We start from the raw sequence: 17312 nt of genomic DNA on the forward strand, positions 1-17312 counted from the left end.
CGCCGGAGCGAGGGGCCTGCGCCGCCGCCTCGCCCCTCGCCGCCGCCTCCGCCGCCGTTCCCCCCCTCGGCCCGGCCCGGCCCCGGTCCCGGCCCCGACCCTCCCGCCCTCCGCGCAGCCCCGGGGGCCGCAGCCCGGAGTGAAGGTCGCCAGCGGCCTCCTCTGCCCGGCCCCCGGCCCCCGCTCCCGGGGTCTGCCGCCCCGCCGCGCGTCCCCCGGCGCCCCTCCGGACGGGAGGCGCCGCCGCCGCCGGGCCCGAAGATGTCGAACCTGAGCAAGGGGACGGGCAGCCGGAAGGACACCAAGATGCGGATCCGAGCCTTCCCTGTGAGTACCGGGCCTAGGCCGGGCCGAGCGGCCGCGCCAGGCCCCGGCCTCCGCCTGCCCGCAGGCCCCGCGGCCTCGCCGCCCCGTCAGCCGCGCCGTGTGCCCGGGGCCGCGGGGCGGCGAGCCGGGCCGGCCCCGGGCAGAGGCGGCCTCGGGCCTGGGAGGGGGCCGCGGGTGCGGGCGGTGCGGGGAGAGCTGTCAGCCGGCCGGCGGCCTCGGGCACCCCCCGTGCGAGTTGCGGGGCGGAACGGGCGGGAGCCGCATCTCGGGGGAGCGGTGCTACCTGCCGCCCGGCGAGTGGGAGGTGGAGGAACTGGTCCCCGGGATTATCGTCTCCGTCATCAGTCAAGCAAATCAATTATGGAAATCCACGTACGGCATGGGGGGGGGGGGCTGGTTTCTTTGTTTTCAAGGAAAAGGCCTCAAAGAAGGAGTCGAAGGTGATACGCCTACATCAACAAAATTAGTTAACCCCGGAAGGGGGGTGTGTTTATTTATGTCTTCTGGAGAGTTTCCTTTTGGTGGATTTATTTCACTCTCCACACCGTAAAAGAGGCTATAAGTCGTATGATTATAAGATTTAGGTGGCACAATGCCAGCTGTTTGGAAGATGTTACTATAAACATCTAGGCATAGGTAACTTTCACGCATGTTCGGTGGAGCCATGAGCGTGCCATCCTTTTGAGTTACAGAGGGGAATGAACCAGATTATTAATTTATACTGCCATAAAGCTTGCTGTGTTTTGACAGTTGGTTCAATTAAAGCTTACAACAGAATAACAAATACAGTACTATTAATGGCGCTGAGGAACGAGAGAAATAGAGAAGCTTCAGTCTGCCAGAGGATGGCCAGGAAGTGTGTATGTGTTCATCGGTGTATATGTTAAAAAGAAGATACTCAGTTGAGTCACTGGCTTTTAAGGTTTAGCGTTAACTTTTTGATGCTATGTCTGATCCCAGTAGGCAGTAGTGTAGAACTAATGTGCCTTGCCTTTATAGAGAAACTGGATATACCTGTTTATCTTATTTCACTGGCAAGGAATATATCAATATATTTGCTTCATCAAAACTCTCGCTGATGAAATTAGAGAATTCTTTATATTCTCAGCAGCTGGCTTAATCTTAGCAATCTGATTTATACTGTTTTACTCTTTCCTCTACTTTTAATGACTGACAGTTGCATTTAGTGGTAAAAGTCAAAAGAAGAAAATGGGCTATGAAATTAGGAATTTTAGCTGATGAAAGGTTCTTGATCTCCAAATTGCCTTTATTTTTTTAAACAGCCTTTTTCAAGAATGTCAATTTTGTTAGGATGTGTTGGATTATAGGAATAAAGAAAAAGACTTACTGCAATGTGGCCAGGGCTCTACTGACTTCTTCCTATGGTAGTAGGAAAACCTGTACAAAAATAAACCATGACAAAAACAATGTGTATGTTTTACAACGAACTACACCAAAAAATAGTCTTTTAATTTGATAAACAGATTCTGTATTCCAACTGTGAATATGTAGATATGGGTCAGCCAGCCAAGGTAGACTTAACAATGGGATAAACTTTAGTTTGTGTTTTACTTTTTTCATCACTTCTGTAAATGAGCATATGAAATTAGTTTGGGGGGTGAAGAATGCTCATACAGAGCCCTGCTTTTACATAAAGTTAAACATTGTCGTCAGTTTTTTTTCCTTCTGAAACTGTTTTTGCTAGCATTGTCTTTTCAGTTGCTTAAAGAATGTCTGGGTTAAAAGTTTTCTAAAAAATTACCTTCTTCCTAGAATAATTTGATAAGTAAATAGGCATCAAGGCCTACAGGTCTTAAATGTTTGGTGACATCTGTTGACAGCAATTTTTCAGGTGTTCACTTCAATAGATTTTCTTTTCCAAGATATTTTGTTGACAATCCTGTTGATAAAGTGTTTGTAGAAAAGAAGCATGTACTTGGTTGAGAGATTTGGAGGGGTTTCTCTTTCATAATTGCAGAAGGCAATAGCTGTAGTTCATGTAAAAATCTTAATGCGAATTTTGTGGAGGCCTAAGTGGTTGTATAGCTTTGGTCCTGTGAATAGTGCCAGCGACTGCAGTGGGATTATTCATGTCAATGAGGTTGCATTTGTGTGGGGGGTAGAGTCTATATTTAGAAAGTGTACTATTCGTACTTCAGCTACTGATCTTCGTTCTTTTCTCTCAAATTTAGTGGTTCTGCTTTTGAGTTCTGAATTGACTGCTTGCAGAGGTGACTTTTGTAGGCTGCTTTAATTTGTCTTCTTATTGATCATCTTTCCTCAGCAGGTCTACCTGTTTTAGATTAATTTGCTTCTTGCATGGAGGTAGCTATTTACTATTATATTAAACTAGAAGTAGCCAAATTTGAGAGGTAAGGTTCCTGGAACATAGCAATATTATGGTAGCTCCTTCCATGTAGGTTCTGTCTCTAATATTTTCTATTTTTCATAATGTTTTTGATATTTCTGTTATTGTTACATTTTACCTTAGCTAAAGGAAAGGAGAAATAGTAATTTGCAAAATATTACTACTCCAAAGTTTTCTTTTTGTACTTTACTAGAAATTAAGTAGAAATTGACCAAAACATTTGAAAACCATCAGTGTTGTACCTAGAGATCTTAATGTTTTGGAATTAGTTTTATTCCAGATTCCTTGTTTATTATTTCTTGTAATTGGTGGCAGATTATCTGTCATCTCAAGTGTCCGCTAATATTTGCTAGCTCCTGGTATGTGCTCTGATGTGCTTTTTCTTACCTCAAGGGCAATAACTGAGTACATGGTGTACTGTTTTGCTGAAGTGGGTTGTAGAGTAAGATAGTTTTGTATACATTTAACCGATTTTTCTGTTCACAATAGAAAAAAATGCATTTCTTTTCCTAATTTAAAAACTTAATTACTAAAGAGTTTTTTGTGTTCTCGTGTTGGGCTTGACTTAAACACAGTGATAATCTTTGCATCAGAAGTAGCCCAGCTGAGTATGCATTTTTTTTGAGACTTCAGACTTGAGCATTTTTTTAAAATCCAGAAAGAATAATAGAAATAAATTTTTATCAAAGTTTACTGTATATTCAGTAGAGCAAACTGATGCAGTTAAGCGTGTGCAGTTAATTAACCTTATGTACCACTGTAGAAGACTTCCATTGTGCTACTTTCAATAACCACTTATAGTACTTTTAACACCTTCTTAATATATAGCTGTTCTATATTTGTATAAGGTCTATCCAGATAGTGTTCAGAGTAGCATTAGAGTTAATGTGAGAGATGGAATAGTGTAAGAGGGCTTTTGAGTGAGTGCAGGTTCTTTTTTTCTTAAGCAATCTTTAAACTTTCTTGTTTCAAATTCATACACACTGCAACAAATAGGAACATGTTGTGGTTGGACACTAAAAATAACAAAATAATTTTTGAAATGTCAAGTAATTGTCAGTGATGTAAGTTGAATATAGTTTGTAAGTATTTTATTTTTTTTAATTATTTGGAGGAGTGCAGTAGTATTTTTGCTGAATACACAGTATGTGCATTATGTGAAAATGCAGCTATGATACTCCTACAAAACATTAATTAATTGTACCTGTTTTGGAGAAGTGCTGGGATTTGTTTTCTTCCGTTCCCTGGTTTAATTTAAAGTACTCTGAGGGTCTCAAATTGGCTCTCATTGTTTAACTCTCAGTGAGCCCATTACTGCTGGCTAAAGGAGTACTTTAAAAGCTCTCAAACAAGCTGGCAGCAAATCTGATTTTAAGATGATGTAGTTGGTCTGAGAAAAGTGGTGGCAAAGAATGCTAGATTTGCACTTAAAACTTTTGGAGAGATGTGATGTCTATGACGGAGATCTAGCATGTATAAATTATGTTTCCTGCAAGTGTATTTGAGGTGGTTTGCTGTGACTGTTTAGCTAGTGGAAAATAGTAGCCTTAAATGTGTTTTGATGGAAAAGTTGTACAAAGTGAAAAATGCACATTTCTTACAGAAATAAACAGTATGTGAGAATTTGGAAAGCATTTTGGGAATTCAGTTTCAAAATTTATACAAGTAACGTTAAGCTGTGTTGAATGAACTTTTTTGCAAGAACTCATCCTTCTCTCAATGCAATATGTCAGCTGTCGCCATAAAATTGGTTGGACAGATCTTTCTGAAAACCAGTATGACCTGATGTAGGTTCTTGGGCTTGATCTTTATAGTTGGGGTATCTTTTTTTGGTTTTTTGAGTGCTTTTAATCATTTTCATTTCCTGCAGAGCTGTCTTTCCTCTCTAGAGCAATGCTACAAAATAGTGTTTTGCCAATTCTCAGAACTATTCCAGTGGTTCAGTATTATATGGTTATATTATGAATTCTGGAAAGCATTTAGAGAGATCCTACACATGCACTTGCGACTGAATGAGTCTTTCAAGTATGTATGTGTGTGTGTGTGTATATATATATATATATACACACGTACATACATATACATATAACATAAGCTTCACTGATTCATTTTATTTGAAATAGTTGTGTCCAAGAAAATTCTCATTTCGTGCAATCTTGTGCAGAAAGGCAGACAGCCTTTTGTTTCTTTCAACCCCATTTATCAATTGATGTTACTCCTTCCTCAAAGAAAGTTCTGTAAACTTAGAAGTAAATGACTTCAACTCTTCCACGAGAAGTATTAAGACTCATATTTTCATTGCCACTGCTCCTTTCTCCGCAGATCTAATGGCCACTTGTTTTGGGCTTTGTGTAGGCAGAAGGCTTTTTTTTTTTTTCTCGGGGAATGCTAACTGCTTCTGTGGTTTGTTTTGAATCTTGGGGAATTGATGATGCAAGTTGAGATGAGGTTTGTTAAATTTATGCTTCAACATATAATGTGTAATCTATCAATTCAAGAATTTTATGTAAAATTTGTGTCTGTCTTGAGCATCTTACAGCAGATAGACCATAGAAAACATGTTGAACTGTTGTCAAATGATTAAGTGTTCATATTATGTAAGCAATATGTGTATTTCTGCTTTGGTTTATAACTGTTAGAGTATGCGTGCTGTATTGGTGAGTGAATGGAGAGGCCTGGAGGACGGGATGGGGATAGAGTTGGAGGATAGTTTACTGCAGGCTTTTTTAGCTCTGATTAAAATAATGCAATCCCACCGAGTGCTGCAAGACCACCTAGTGAACTTAATGCTTTACATGGTTGCTTCGTGAATCTTGATTGCTTTATATTCTCAAACATATTTATAAGAGCATCTTAGCTATTAACCCATATAGTGTATACAGTAGTCATAAGTTAATGTTAGCAACTAAAATTTTAGTAGGTTTAAAATCTCAAAATAAAACAGAGCAAAACCCTAAAACACTGTTTATCTTACTCAGAGGAAAAAGGTGGTGTTTTCATGTAAATTACAGAAAAATACAGAGATACTTGCTGTTTACTGGACAGTTAACCTTAATGAAGGCCTTCCAGTTTTCACAGATACATTTTTTTTTTTTTTTTTTGTAATGAAATGCTCTGAGCAGACTGACTGCCCTGATACTACATTTAGAATTTTTAAGAGATGGTGACACTAATTCCAGGGTAGATTTTGAGTAGTTGTAGGTGGTTTTTTGCTTGGTTGGGTTTTTTTAATACACTGTACATACTATCTTTTAGTTGTAGTCTAACCTAATCTCATTAGAATTCCTGAGTTCTATAGGTGTTTGGGTTTCAGTTGCACATTTTCTTGGTTTTCCTTGTTAGTTGGGTCTTAAGTTCTGAGCAATCATCATTCCAGTTGGGCTGAGTTTTGAGTAAGTGCCTCTGTATGGCATTGGAATGGGTACTGCTGTTTATGCATCTTGCCTGTATTTGAAATTTGCTTGATTTTCATGCAGAAGTGTGAAGTAACATCACTAGCATTCTGTTAAGATTTTTATACTGGCTAATTCAATCTCAGTTTTTTTCAAGTGGCTTGATAGGTTTCTCCACCTCCTCATTCTTGTGTTGTATAGTAGTGCATTATTAAACAGGAATTACTGTTTTTCCCTGGTAGCAGTAGGTGAAAGGGCTTTGTGAGACTTGCTATAAAACTGATCAAGAGCTTTTGGTATTCTACATGAAGAGTTACAGTAACAGAAAGTAACATAAAACTAGAAGTTTTTTCTAGAAAAATTATTACAATTTTTCAAAATGTTTCTTATTTTAATCTCTTTTGGGCAGATGTACACGACATAAGTGGCAACATTTCTCAGAATTTCAAATATGTATTCTGAAGTCTTTGGCTTTGATCTGTAGGACAGGTAGTCTTAGTGCAGGTGCTTTTAAATTTTCACCACCATGACTGATCTGCAGTGTCTGATAATCTCTCTGTATGGGGTGAAAACATTTTGTGATGGACTGGGACAGATTTTCTTAAGATAGTTTGATTGAGTCCGTTCATAAAATGCACAGTGATTCTGTTACAGTCCAAAATAGGTTTTTGACCTTGTGTGTATGTTATCTTTGGTTTCTAGTAGCTATACATGTGGAAAACTAACTCTTGAGAAGAAGTGAGCTCGTATTTCTCATTCTGAGTCAGTTTTTGTGGAAACAAGGATAGGAAAGTACTGTAATAGAAAACTGTAGCATGGCCAAGTATACTTTTTATCATATGATTATTTTTCTGAAGTTCAGTTAAAGCCAGTAGAAATTTTAAATCACTAATAGTTCTTTCGTGAAGGTGCAAGGATTGGCATATCAGCAGAAGTAAATACTGTTAGACAACTTAACAAAAGAACTTCCATAATGACATTTTTAACACATGCATTTTAGGGCAGGAAAAAAGTACATTTAATACCCGAATACAGCAAGAAGGACAAAACTGTAATAAACACATTTGGTTGGTGCTTGCTGTGGAGTTGCCTAGATTCTTTAATTAGTTGTGCATAAAATTGGTGTTTGAGGGCTGAAACTGTCTTGCTTGTAGTTTAAATAAACTGTAGTAGTATGCAAAATGTACACAGATAACTTGCTTTATTTGTTTATGGTTATGGATGAGGTGCATTTGTGGAAATGACAATTTTTGGTTTAATACTTCTGAGAATAAACATAAATGAGGACAATAATAATTTAAATTATACATGTGAATGATATAAAATTGGACTAGCTTATATAATAAAAAATTTGTGACATTCATTTCTTGTACTACATGTAGTCTGAGTACAGGCTGTGCGTGTCTGTTTCTTACATTTTGTATGTGAAGAATCTTTAAGGAAATAAATACTTCCCTTTTACTTTCACACTACTTCTGTTTTTAAAGTGTTGGTAGCATCTGAGTGGACCTATTTTTTGATATATACGTGGATATTATTTCCATGTGTAGCTCTGGATTTTTTCTTTTCTGTTGCACTCGTTTCAGTGTTAGTCTTGCTCTTCCAGGCACTGCTGACTTGTGCATCCGATCATGGTGTATGCACTATATGGTGCAAAAACCCCCAGAGAAAGGTTACTGTCAGCATGCAGCGGTATTGATTATCTGTAAATGTGTTAAGTGATTTATTAAGTGTATCTTCCTTCCACTCCCTGAAGTAAGCTGAGAAAAAAAAATTATCCTCTGTTGGCCTCTGTCTACCATAAAATTTTATCTTTTATTTACTATACAAGCTCTTGAATTGTTATACTTTTATCATTATGGAGGAGGAGTTGTCAGCAAGCCCCCAAAGCCTCTAAAGGCCCTTCTGCCCCGCACCCACCCTTTCTTCCTTCATTCCCCCCAAATCATTCATTGTGTTCCTTGTTTTGAAATGGCCTCAGGAAACGTGTCTGCAATCTGTATAAGTTCGTGTGTATTTCACAGATTTCCTCTTTAAATAGTGTTGATTTTTGAACAATTGTAAAATATTCAACTACTTGTAGGTTAATTGAAAAAACCCAGAAATAATTCTTGTGGGATTTGCATTGAAGTTGAGTGGGCAAGGAATGGGCCATTTGTGGTTCAGGGAAGCCTTCTGAATCCAGGTCATTGAGGCTGGGAAGTTAATGAACTAATGGATTTTTTCACTTGGAGAGATGATACCCCTGAGGAGACTCGGTGCCTTCCACAGAAGGTATGGATGCGCAGAACAGCATTGCTCTTTCCCCGGCAGTTCTTAACTGGGATTGAGGCGCGCAGCATCTCCGTTATTCTTTAAAGTTGTTATAATGTTAATATTATACAAGTCATCAATATAAAACATTTGCCAAAAACCCCCATGAATTTGCCTCTTGTTAAATTAATGCTATTTACTTCTACTTTGTAATGTTGGGATGATGATCTTAAAACTAATAGAAGTATGATCACATATTGAATCAAAGTTTTCAAAACTGTTTTGACTTAGGTTAAAAACCAAATATTTCTGTTGGTTTAGAGTTAGGAGTGATATGAGTAGCAGGCTGGGTGTAATAGTGCTGCTTCTGTGGACAGTGGCCTGTCGTCCGTTATGGCAGTTTCAAGACAACCTACTGCTTGTTACCTGGAATGTTGCAGTCTCACGCTTGGGTTTTAAAAGGAGATGAAGAGTGTCAGGGACCTAAATCCCATTGAAATTTGAGAGTTCCAGCAATTTTTAATCTTTGCTAGCAAATCTTGTTAGGTTATATATAGGTAAGCAAACAACTTTCCTTTCTGCTCATAAGTCTTCAGTAAATTGGGAGTAATTCCAGTGGAAGCGGAATGAGCCACCTTCCTTCTACTGCAGTGTAAGAGCCTGCACATGGCCAATTATCCCAAGTAAGCTGCTTTGAGGAAATTTGCAGTCAAACTTACTTTGTGGTACTGTGCTCATAGTCACATAGTCCTCATATTTGAAAAGCATGTCCTTGGCTGTTCTAAGATTTTATTGCAGTGGAAAGCTGAATGACTTGAATGAATTTTTGGGGACTGGCCCTTGTTTGAAAATGGGGAAAGGCATGCCCAGTAGTTTATAAAATTTTGTGCCACTGTTTCCACTGTCTGTACTGTCACCTTTGACATGAGCCTGTTTGACAGCTACAGACACACAGCTGAGCTCTTGAAGTGTAGAACTACCTGTCCCTGTGCCTTCTAGACCTCCAGGATCTTGCTGACACATGAGAGGGATGATTCACTCCCAGAAACTCAGCTCTTCTTCATTCCATTTCTACTGTTCTAATTCAGTTCAAATATTTTCTTTTAACGCCAGCTTCATTTAGGATAGAAATCTTAAAGCTACTCTGTTTCTTTCAGGAACATATTTCCTGCTGTTACACAAGCCTTTCAGAATTTTTTTTCCCGTAACTTTAATTTGAGGAAAGTTGTCTTAGGATTGCTACTTCTGAAGTGAATTGAGAGGACTCTGAACTTCTCATTAGTCTTCAGAATATTGATACTTATTCTTTTGGGCAGGAGAGAAGTAGGCAGATTTTTGGTGTTAAATCTCTGTATTTATTCTGCTGTTTCATTCAGAATGGTTTTTTTTTGAGTTAAGCAATCCTGACCTGATATAGCTTTTTTTTTTTCCCCCACACGTGTTAATTGCACCTGAAGTAATCAATACAACTACTGAAATAAGCCAAAAACTTTCTTCATGTCTGAAAATGCTTCTGTTACTTTGCAAAGTTAAACATGAAAGACCAGAGTTTCTGAAGTGTCAACTTACATCTAGACTTCAGCTGTAACAGTTTCCAGATTAGTAAGAGAAGTTTCAGAAGCATAGACAGTTCTTCTTTACTATGGTTAGGTTGAAGCATTCTTAGGAAATAAGTAGTTTCATTATAGGTGTTTTATAATCCTCCTCCATTTTCAGGCACTATAGTAATGAGCGCTGTAGAAATGTCATTGAATGTTTTTAAAAGAACATTGGTTAATAATACAGGCAATGTCACTATTTTGGCTGTATAATCACTTCCATTCTATAGCAGTGACAACTATCTTTTGAACTAGAACTTCCTATATTTAGCCTCTTACCAATTCAGTTCTTCTAGAAGCTTGAACAAAACCAGTCAATTGTTATCTTTTAAATACAGCTTTTTTAAAAACAACTTTAATAATGTGATGACAGGTGGGCAGAAGCTTGCACCATGGCAGGGGGCGAGTTACCCATTTATAGGTAATGCCTTTTGGTATTTGAAAAGGCATTTATATTTGTCTGCAGATGCTGGGGAAAAAATAAGGTAACTTTAAAACTTGGATTTCTGTATTTTTAATTAAATACTATTCTGCTATCCTCTTTGGGCAAAGCATGCAATTCTAGAATAAAGTCCCTAGTGTAATTAGTAGCATCTTTGAAAGTTTATGTTGAAAAGAAGTTAATTTAGGTCTGTTTTCTTTGTTTTTCCCCAGTATCCAACCCTGCTGGAGGACACCATCCCTTAGTCCTTGCTGACTAAAGCATATGTGTATTTCAAGCAGTTTGGGTCCTGTGGAAAATAAATAGTAAGACAGATGAGTGTATACGAGACAGAGTTCAGCTTTGTATAGGTGATCTTAGATACAGTATTTACTGACTCTGATTATCCTGTGTTGTTACTTAACTTACTGATAGAGTTTTTCTACAGAACCTTAAAGACTGGCCTGTGTGAATCCATATATACCAATAAGTGAATGAAAAATGAGGCTGGTGAGCTATCAGTAATTTTTCATTGACCCACTTAGATAAGTAATATTCTGGTTTTATCTGTATTAATGAGAGTGACTGTTCGAAGGTGCATTTTGTAAGTTGAACATCATAAATTGCAAACTGAACCTGTAAGTTGATTTTTAAACAGCATAATGTAGTTTGTGGGCTACCCTTAATGGACCTGCAGCAGAGGAAAAAGATAGTTAAGTCTTATCCATGGACTTAAACGTGTCATGCAAGAGTCTGCATCTCTAATAAAAAAGTTGAAAGAATTGCCAAATCAGAGAGTCTCAAGGGTATTAGAGAGTAGTGAATACACATGGACCTTGTTTTGAATTAAATAGGTGCTGTTACATACTATGTACCTATGTACTACTCTTCTGCTGTTTACTGCTGACTAAATATATTGTCCTTTACAGTTGGGTTATGCTTTGCAACCATTTTATGAAAGACTGTTGACCTTTGTCTTTGTGTATATGATGCATTCTTATAGTTGTTCATCAGTAGTTACAAACACTTAGTATGAGTTAGCGTTGGGAAAGTGTGCAAAGATCTGTAATGGAAAGAAGTCCCCATTCACAGAATCAGCACTGTGTAATTTTGTGTTTCAGTTTATATTTAGTTGTCTTCCTCTCCAGGTTTTCTCCATTGTTTTTGCATTTTTTTAAAGATATTAAAGAAAAAGTTTTAGATTATCTTTTGTCTTGTGTTTATTCAGTAACTGATGGCTGCTCAAATTTACATAGTTCGTAGTCACAGTTCAGATGGAACAGGTGTTTGGGAGGAGTTGTTTTTCTCATTTTTTCCCCTTTCCTCTGGGGTAGTGTTCCACAGATTTGCAAAACTGAAGTTGAGGAGGGCCATTTGGGAAAAATGAAGACATTTTATTAAATAAAAGTTGAAATCTAGAATAAGTCAGGTAGGTTGGCAGTGCAGGATTAGTCTCATTCTTCTGAATCGGTTCTTAAAATATGAAAGAGATGAGTCTCTGATCTTTCTTTAAATTTGTTCAGTCTCCTAAACATGTCAAAACTGCTGCTGCAGTATGACATTTTCTATTAAAAACTTGTTTTAAACTTTTCATATAGGCTGTTAAATTGCTATTGTGTGGTGGAACTCCTGTCAGGTCTACCTATAACACAGACATGTTACCTTTTGAGAGGAGGAACAAATCTTTTTTTCCTGGGCTTTATGTTTACTAGAAAAGGAAGTTCTTGGAGGATATTAGTTTGCTGTAAAGCTTATCAAAACCAACCAACCAAACCCCTTCCTTTTCAAGCTCCCACCCCCAAGCAGCACTTGTTTTGTGATGAGACCAGCAGTACTCTAAGACAGTGCCTTGGAGGTAGACCAAATCTGTCAGTCACTACGCAGGAGGTATGACTCCGTCTTTTAAGGAACAATCACTTTTAATCTACTTACTTCTTCAGCTCTGTGCTGGCAGAATAGCTTTTCATTGCTGCAGAACCCATTTAAGTAAAATGGAGAAGGAAGGGGTTTTGCCTAAAATCCTGCAGCCCTTGAGTATTTCAGTTGACAAAGAGTATTCCCTTTTTTTACTTAATTGCGCATTGTGCTTGCTTCTGCTAAGTAAAGACTGACAGAGCTGGGAAGGAGAGGTGGATATTGAAATTCCTGCATTTCTACTACTGACTGAGTATTGTCATGGAGCCCTGCCTGTTCTACAGAGGCTGGAGCCTTTTTTGGAGTCAGACTAGACTTGATCTTTCTCTTGGCCTTTATGGGATTACTCTCAGCACTGGTTACTCAGCTCATCTTCTGAGCCTGGAATGGAACACGGTGCAGGCCATGAATATTTCTTGCAGGAGGAATCTGGAGAAGTTTAGTGTAGAGATTGCCCACCCAAACAAGGGTGAGGCTTGAATGTCAAGGGATGAGTGAAGAACAAACCACAGATATTAAAAATGGTGTCAGTATTTAATGTTGTAAATGATAACTGGCAGATGCCATAAACGAACTGCAGGCATACATTCCCCACCATCACACACACCCTCTGAGGGAGTATAATAGTGTAGTAGGCATTTCCTGACACTCCTAGGAGATGTGGATAATACTGGATAGTCATCTCCAGTTGTTGTTATAGGTCACCTAGGAGCAAAAGCCTAGTTATTAGGACCAGGTTTGATAGCACATTGCTGTGACTTCCCTGTGACTCTTTCAGCAGATGGCCAAAGTGGAGTAGTAGCCCAGATGCAGAACAGCAGTAGGTCAGGGTGCCCCTTACTTTCTTCATGCTCCTTCTCTTAGCTTCCAGTCATGTTCTTTGGTGTGTAACAGTCAACCTAATCAGATAACACTATTGAAGAATTTTGTGCCTGGTGGTTTTGCTTTTTCAGAAATTAGTTGTTTTTATTTGTGAGTGTGTGTTATGGAGTTATTTGCTTCTTGACATACTGATGTTTCTTAGGCAATGAGTTGTAGCCAATGTATCCTCTTCCAGGTAACGCTCCTGGCTACAGAGTGATGAAAACTTCAAAATTCAGAGAAGTATGAATATTGAGCTCTCCATTTGTCATTAATAGGAGTACATTTTATCTGCTCTGTAGTTGAAGAATATGTAGTTCCGTATCTTAATATGCCATTTTTCAGAGATATTATTTGAGCAAATACTAGACAATATATCTCTGTCACTGTAAATTCTTGTCTTCTAAATTAAGAATATTGGAAGGGTTTATAAAAATTCAAGTAGTGATTGGGTTCTGAGGCAGGAAGTGTGGTGCTCTTGCCCTTTTCTGGATAACCTCAGCCAAGCTTCATCCAGAATGAAGGATCCAAGCTAAGGATGCTGAGTTATTGTGTAACAGGCTATTTAATACCATCTTGATGAATGCCCTGTCTTGAAATGGAAGTGAAGACTATTAGTTTTGATAGCCTCCCTTGCCTCTTGGACTGTGGGTCAGGACCCCTGTGGTAGCAGTTTTAGATGGCTGCAGTCAGCCCCTGCTCATTTTGTCCTGCTGAGGGATGGGAAATGGGGGAGTGAGAACAGGATGCAATTACTAGGTGCAAATGTTTACTCCCAGAGCTGCTAACTAACTTTGTTGGTATCCACTCACTTCCTTCAAGGTAGAGAGCGTAAACACTTGCATTCTGTAATTTCAATCGGTTCTCACTCCAGTGCTCTGGGGTATTAGACCTAAAGGATGTCATGGAAAGGAATGAGGCAGGTGATGGTTGTGTTTTTTGAAAATCGTGATAAATGCTCTGCAGCTAGTCTGTAGAAAAATTGAGTAGTAATGTTTGTGACTTTTTTTAAAGCAAAAATGTCCTGCAAGTGTGTTTACAGTCTGTTAAAACTTCTGAGAACTAACAGTGGCCTGTTTCGTCTGAGATCTTTGTGAGAACTTTGTAGAACTTGTCTAGAAACTTCTTCTGCAAGAAGGATGAGAAGCTGTGTCTAGTCACTAGTCTTGTGAGTACTAGTTCACGTGCCTCCTGTTTCTGCTGGTTGGTAAACCTCTGTGGATGCTCCTACCGAGATTCCATAGGACATCTGTTACCTCTTCCTCGCTTCTTTCTTAACCACCTCTTGTTTAAGAAGACTAAGTAGCTACTTCCAGTAAAAGTAAGCTGGTGTAAACAGTCAAGGGTTCAGCAGGTTCTTAACAGTTTACTCCTGTAACTGCCTTTCTTTACAACTCACAGCAGTTCAAGCATGGTTATATAAGTAAGAGGAGCAAGTTCTGTAGTGTTAAGGGCAAAATGACCAACTGACAAGAACATGAAATGAAGTTGCGTTCAAAGGAAACTGTTGTAAAAGCTAAATTGTATAGAATGGAAATTATATAAAAAAAACCCAAGCATTTATTTCTGTGTAAAGTAATCTGGATTTCCAGCAGTAGATCTGTTTGATGTTCTGCATAAATCTGGGAGTTCTAATGTTGTTTGACTGTAGTTAAGATAAGCTAGGGACCAAATGCCTGGTTCCACTGGTGACCGCAAGCATTTTATAGCTCACCTTTGTTATCCTGTGATGCATTTCAGTTGGTGCTGGCAGTTTTAGTAAGTCATGCTTACTCAGGGAGCCCTGGTTTTCTGAATTCCTCGGTGTACAGCTGTAATGCATATCACCAAATCAGAGAATGGTTGAGGTTGGAAGGCACGTCCAGAGGTCATCTTGTCCAACCCCTCTGCTCAAGCAGGGTCACCTGCAGCCAGTTGCTCAGGATGGTATCCAGACAGCTTTTGAGTATCTCCAAGGATGGGGACTCCACAACCTCTCTGGGCAACCTGTGCCACTGCTTGGTCACCCGCACAGTAAAAAAAAGTTTTCTTGGTGTTCAGAGGGAATCTCCTGTGTTTCAGTTTGTGCCCACTGCCACTGGTCCTGTCACTGGGCTCCACTGAAAAGAGCCTGGCTCCCTCTTCTGTACACCCTCCCTTTAGGTATTTATATACATTGATTTGATCCCTGTGAGGCTTCTCTAAGTTAAACAAATCTGACTCTCAGCCTTTCCCCATGTGAGAGGTGTTGCAGTCAGTTATCTTAGTGGCCCTTCACTGGACTCTTTCCCATATGTCCATGTCTGTCTTGTACTGGGGAGCCCAGAGCTGGACAAAGTACTCCACATGTCTCACCAGTGCTGAGTAGAGCCCTCAGCCTGTTGGCAATGCTCCTCCAAATGCAGCCCAGGATACCATTAACCTTCGTTGCCTCAAGGGCCCATTGGCTCATTGCCAACTTGATGTCCACCAAGAGCCCTGGGTTCTTTTCTGCCAAGCTGCTTTCCAGGCAGTTGACACCAGCATGTATTAATGCATGGGATTGTTCCTCCCGGGGGACAGGATATTGCACTTCCCTTTGAACTACATGACTAGAAAGGAGATAATAATATTTTGTTTGAAGTTACACATTAATACCAAAACTACTGGAGTTTAGCTGTTTGCCACTTTTGATTTAAGGAATGCTGATGAAGTTATTCAAAAGAGGTGGTGGCTGTAGTGTTAGCTTCTAGGAGGGAAACACTGAGAAGTATATTCAGGACTGTTACTAGCTTTACCTGCTGGCGTTGTACTCTTCAGATGATAATGGCAATAGATTGCTGACAGTGATTATTTATTCTGTCTTGGAGATTTTAATAGGATAGACGAACATTGTTAAAGAAAGGGCTTGCATGTATCTGATCCTGCACTGTGGCAGTACTGTGGAATAGAGGACCTTTTGAGTCCTTTACAGACTTTTTTTTTTTTTTTTTTTTTTTGTGAAATGATTGTACTTTCATGTCCACTGATATTTTAGTCTAATTTCCTCAAGATGTACTTCTGCTACACTTTGAGTTCAGATGTTTGTGTTCAAGTTGCATCTTTGAATCATTAGCATTTGGGCAGCGGTTTGTGGAAGTTTTCCAACTAGCGGCTTCTTATAAACAGCTATCTATTCTGCCAATAATAGACTTGATCTCTCTCCCGTTCCCCAAGAAAGGTAATATTCAGATAAACTGGAGTACATTAACACATTTCCTCTCTTTGGACACTGGCTTCTTACCATCTTCGTGAATCTTGGTGTAAACACTACTGAAATTACTGGGATTTTGCTTCTGAAAGCTTTTCTGAACCTGGGTGGTTTTGGTGTTGGTGTTTTTTTTTCTTTTTTTTTTCCAAAGCACCAGCAGAAGCAGTAATTTAGCTTCTGCTTAAATCTGCAAGAATAGTAGGCACAAGCAAGGCAACTGTATTACAACTGTGGAGTTGACTTAAAATACAACCGTTAGAAGAAATCTGGGAATGAGCATGGAAAAACATTTGGGCTCTGATCCTGTATTCATATTTGTGGAAGTGGATCACTTATAGGCTTTGTTGTTGACAGATCTAGAGAGTTGCATAAATCTTCACTGTTGGGTCAGACTGATGGATTAGGATCACAGTTGTCTAATAGTGTTTTTAGTGATGCTTTTGTACACAATTCTGAAAGATGTCAAAATGTTCTAGTAACATCACAAACTTACTGCTTAGTTGTTTTTGTTGGTTTTTTTTTTTTTTTTTTTTTTTTAAATTGTGTACAAGCCTGACTTAAGGAAGGGGGATGAAAAGAGATGAACCTGTGAGTTAAATAATCCAAGGGTAGATTTAGTCATTGCAATTCTTACATAACTTTGAGGATAGTAATAGAGGAAGACCTCTTCTGTTGAAAAGCTAAACAGCTTTTCAGCAGTGGAGAGGAAAGAATAAATTTTTGCTAAAGCTTTACTGCAGTGACTTACTGCCCGATAGAGTGGAGTTATTTAAAGTATTGGGAGCCTTTGCTTTGTTAGCTAGCTTGTTTACAGCAGTGTTTTCTATGCTAGAGCTTTTTTGGAAGACAGTGCTCTTCTAACTTGGTACCCTAGAATTTTAGCAAACCTGTTCCCACAAAACCTCACAGATAGTAATCTAAAGTAAGTCAGTAGCAGAATAGGAAGCTGCACTGAGAAGCAGAGTCCTTC

The 17312-nt window shown here is 39.1% G+C and overlaps 1 protein-coding gene across 1 annotated transcript in view; it reads left to right on the forward strand.

The window, feature by feature from the left end:
• Positions 1–216: 216 nt before the first annotated feature.
• The window catches only part of CUL3 (cullin 3), a 58534-nt gene continuing 41438 nt past the window's right edge, over positions 217–17312 (forward strand). Inside the window, exon 1 of the mRNA XM_030029312.2 lies at positions 217–327. Within this exon, the coding sequence (XP_029885172.1) occupies positions 262–327 (66 nt within the window). The 5' untranslated portion in view covers positions 217–261. The remainder of the gene's footprint in view (positions 328–17312) is intronic.

The sequence above is a fragment of the Aquila chrysaetos genome, chromosome 10 (assembly GCF_900496995.4).
Source record: "Aquila chrysaetos chrysaetos chromosome 10, bAquChr1.4, whole genome shotgun sequence".
NCBI classification, from domain to species: Eukaryota; Metazoa; Chordata; class Aves; order Accipitriformes; family Accipitridae; genus Aquila; species Aquila chrysaetos.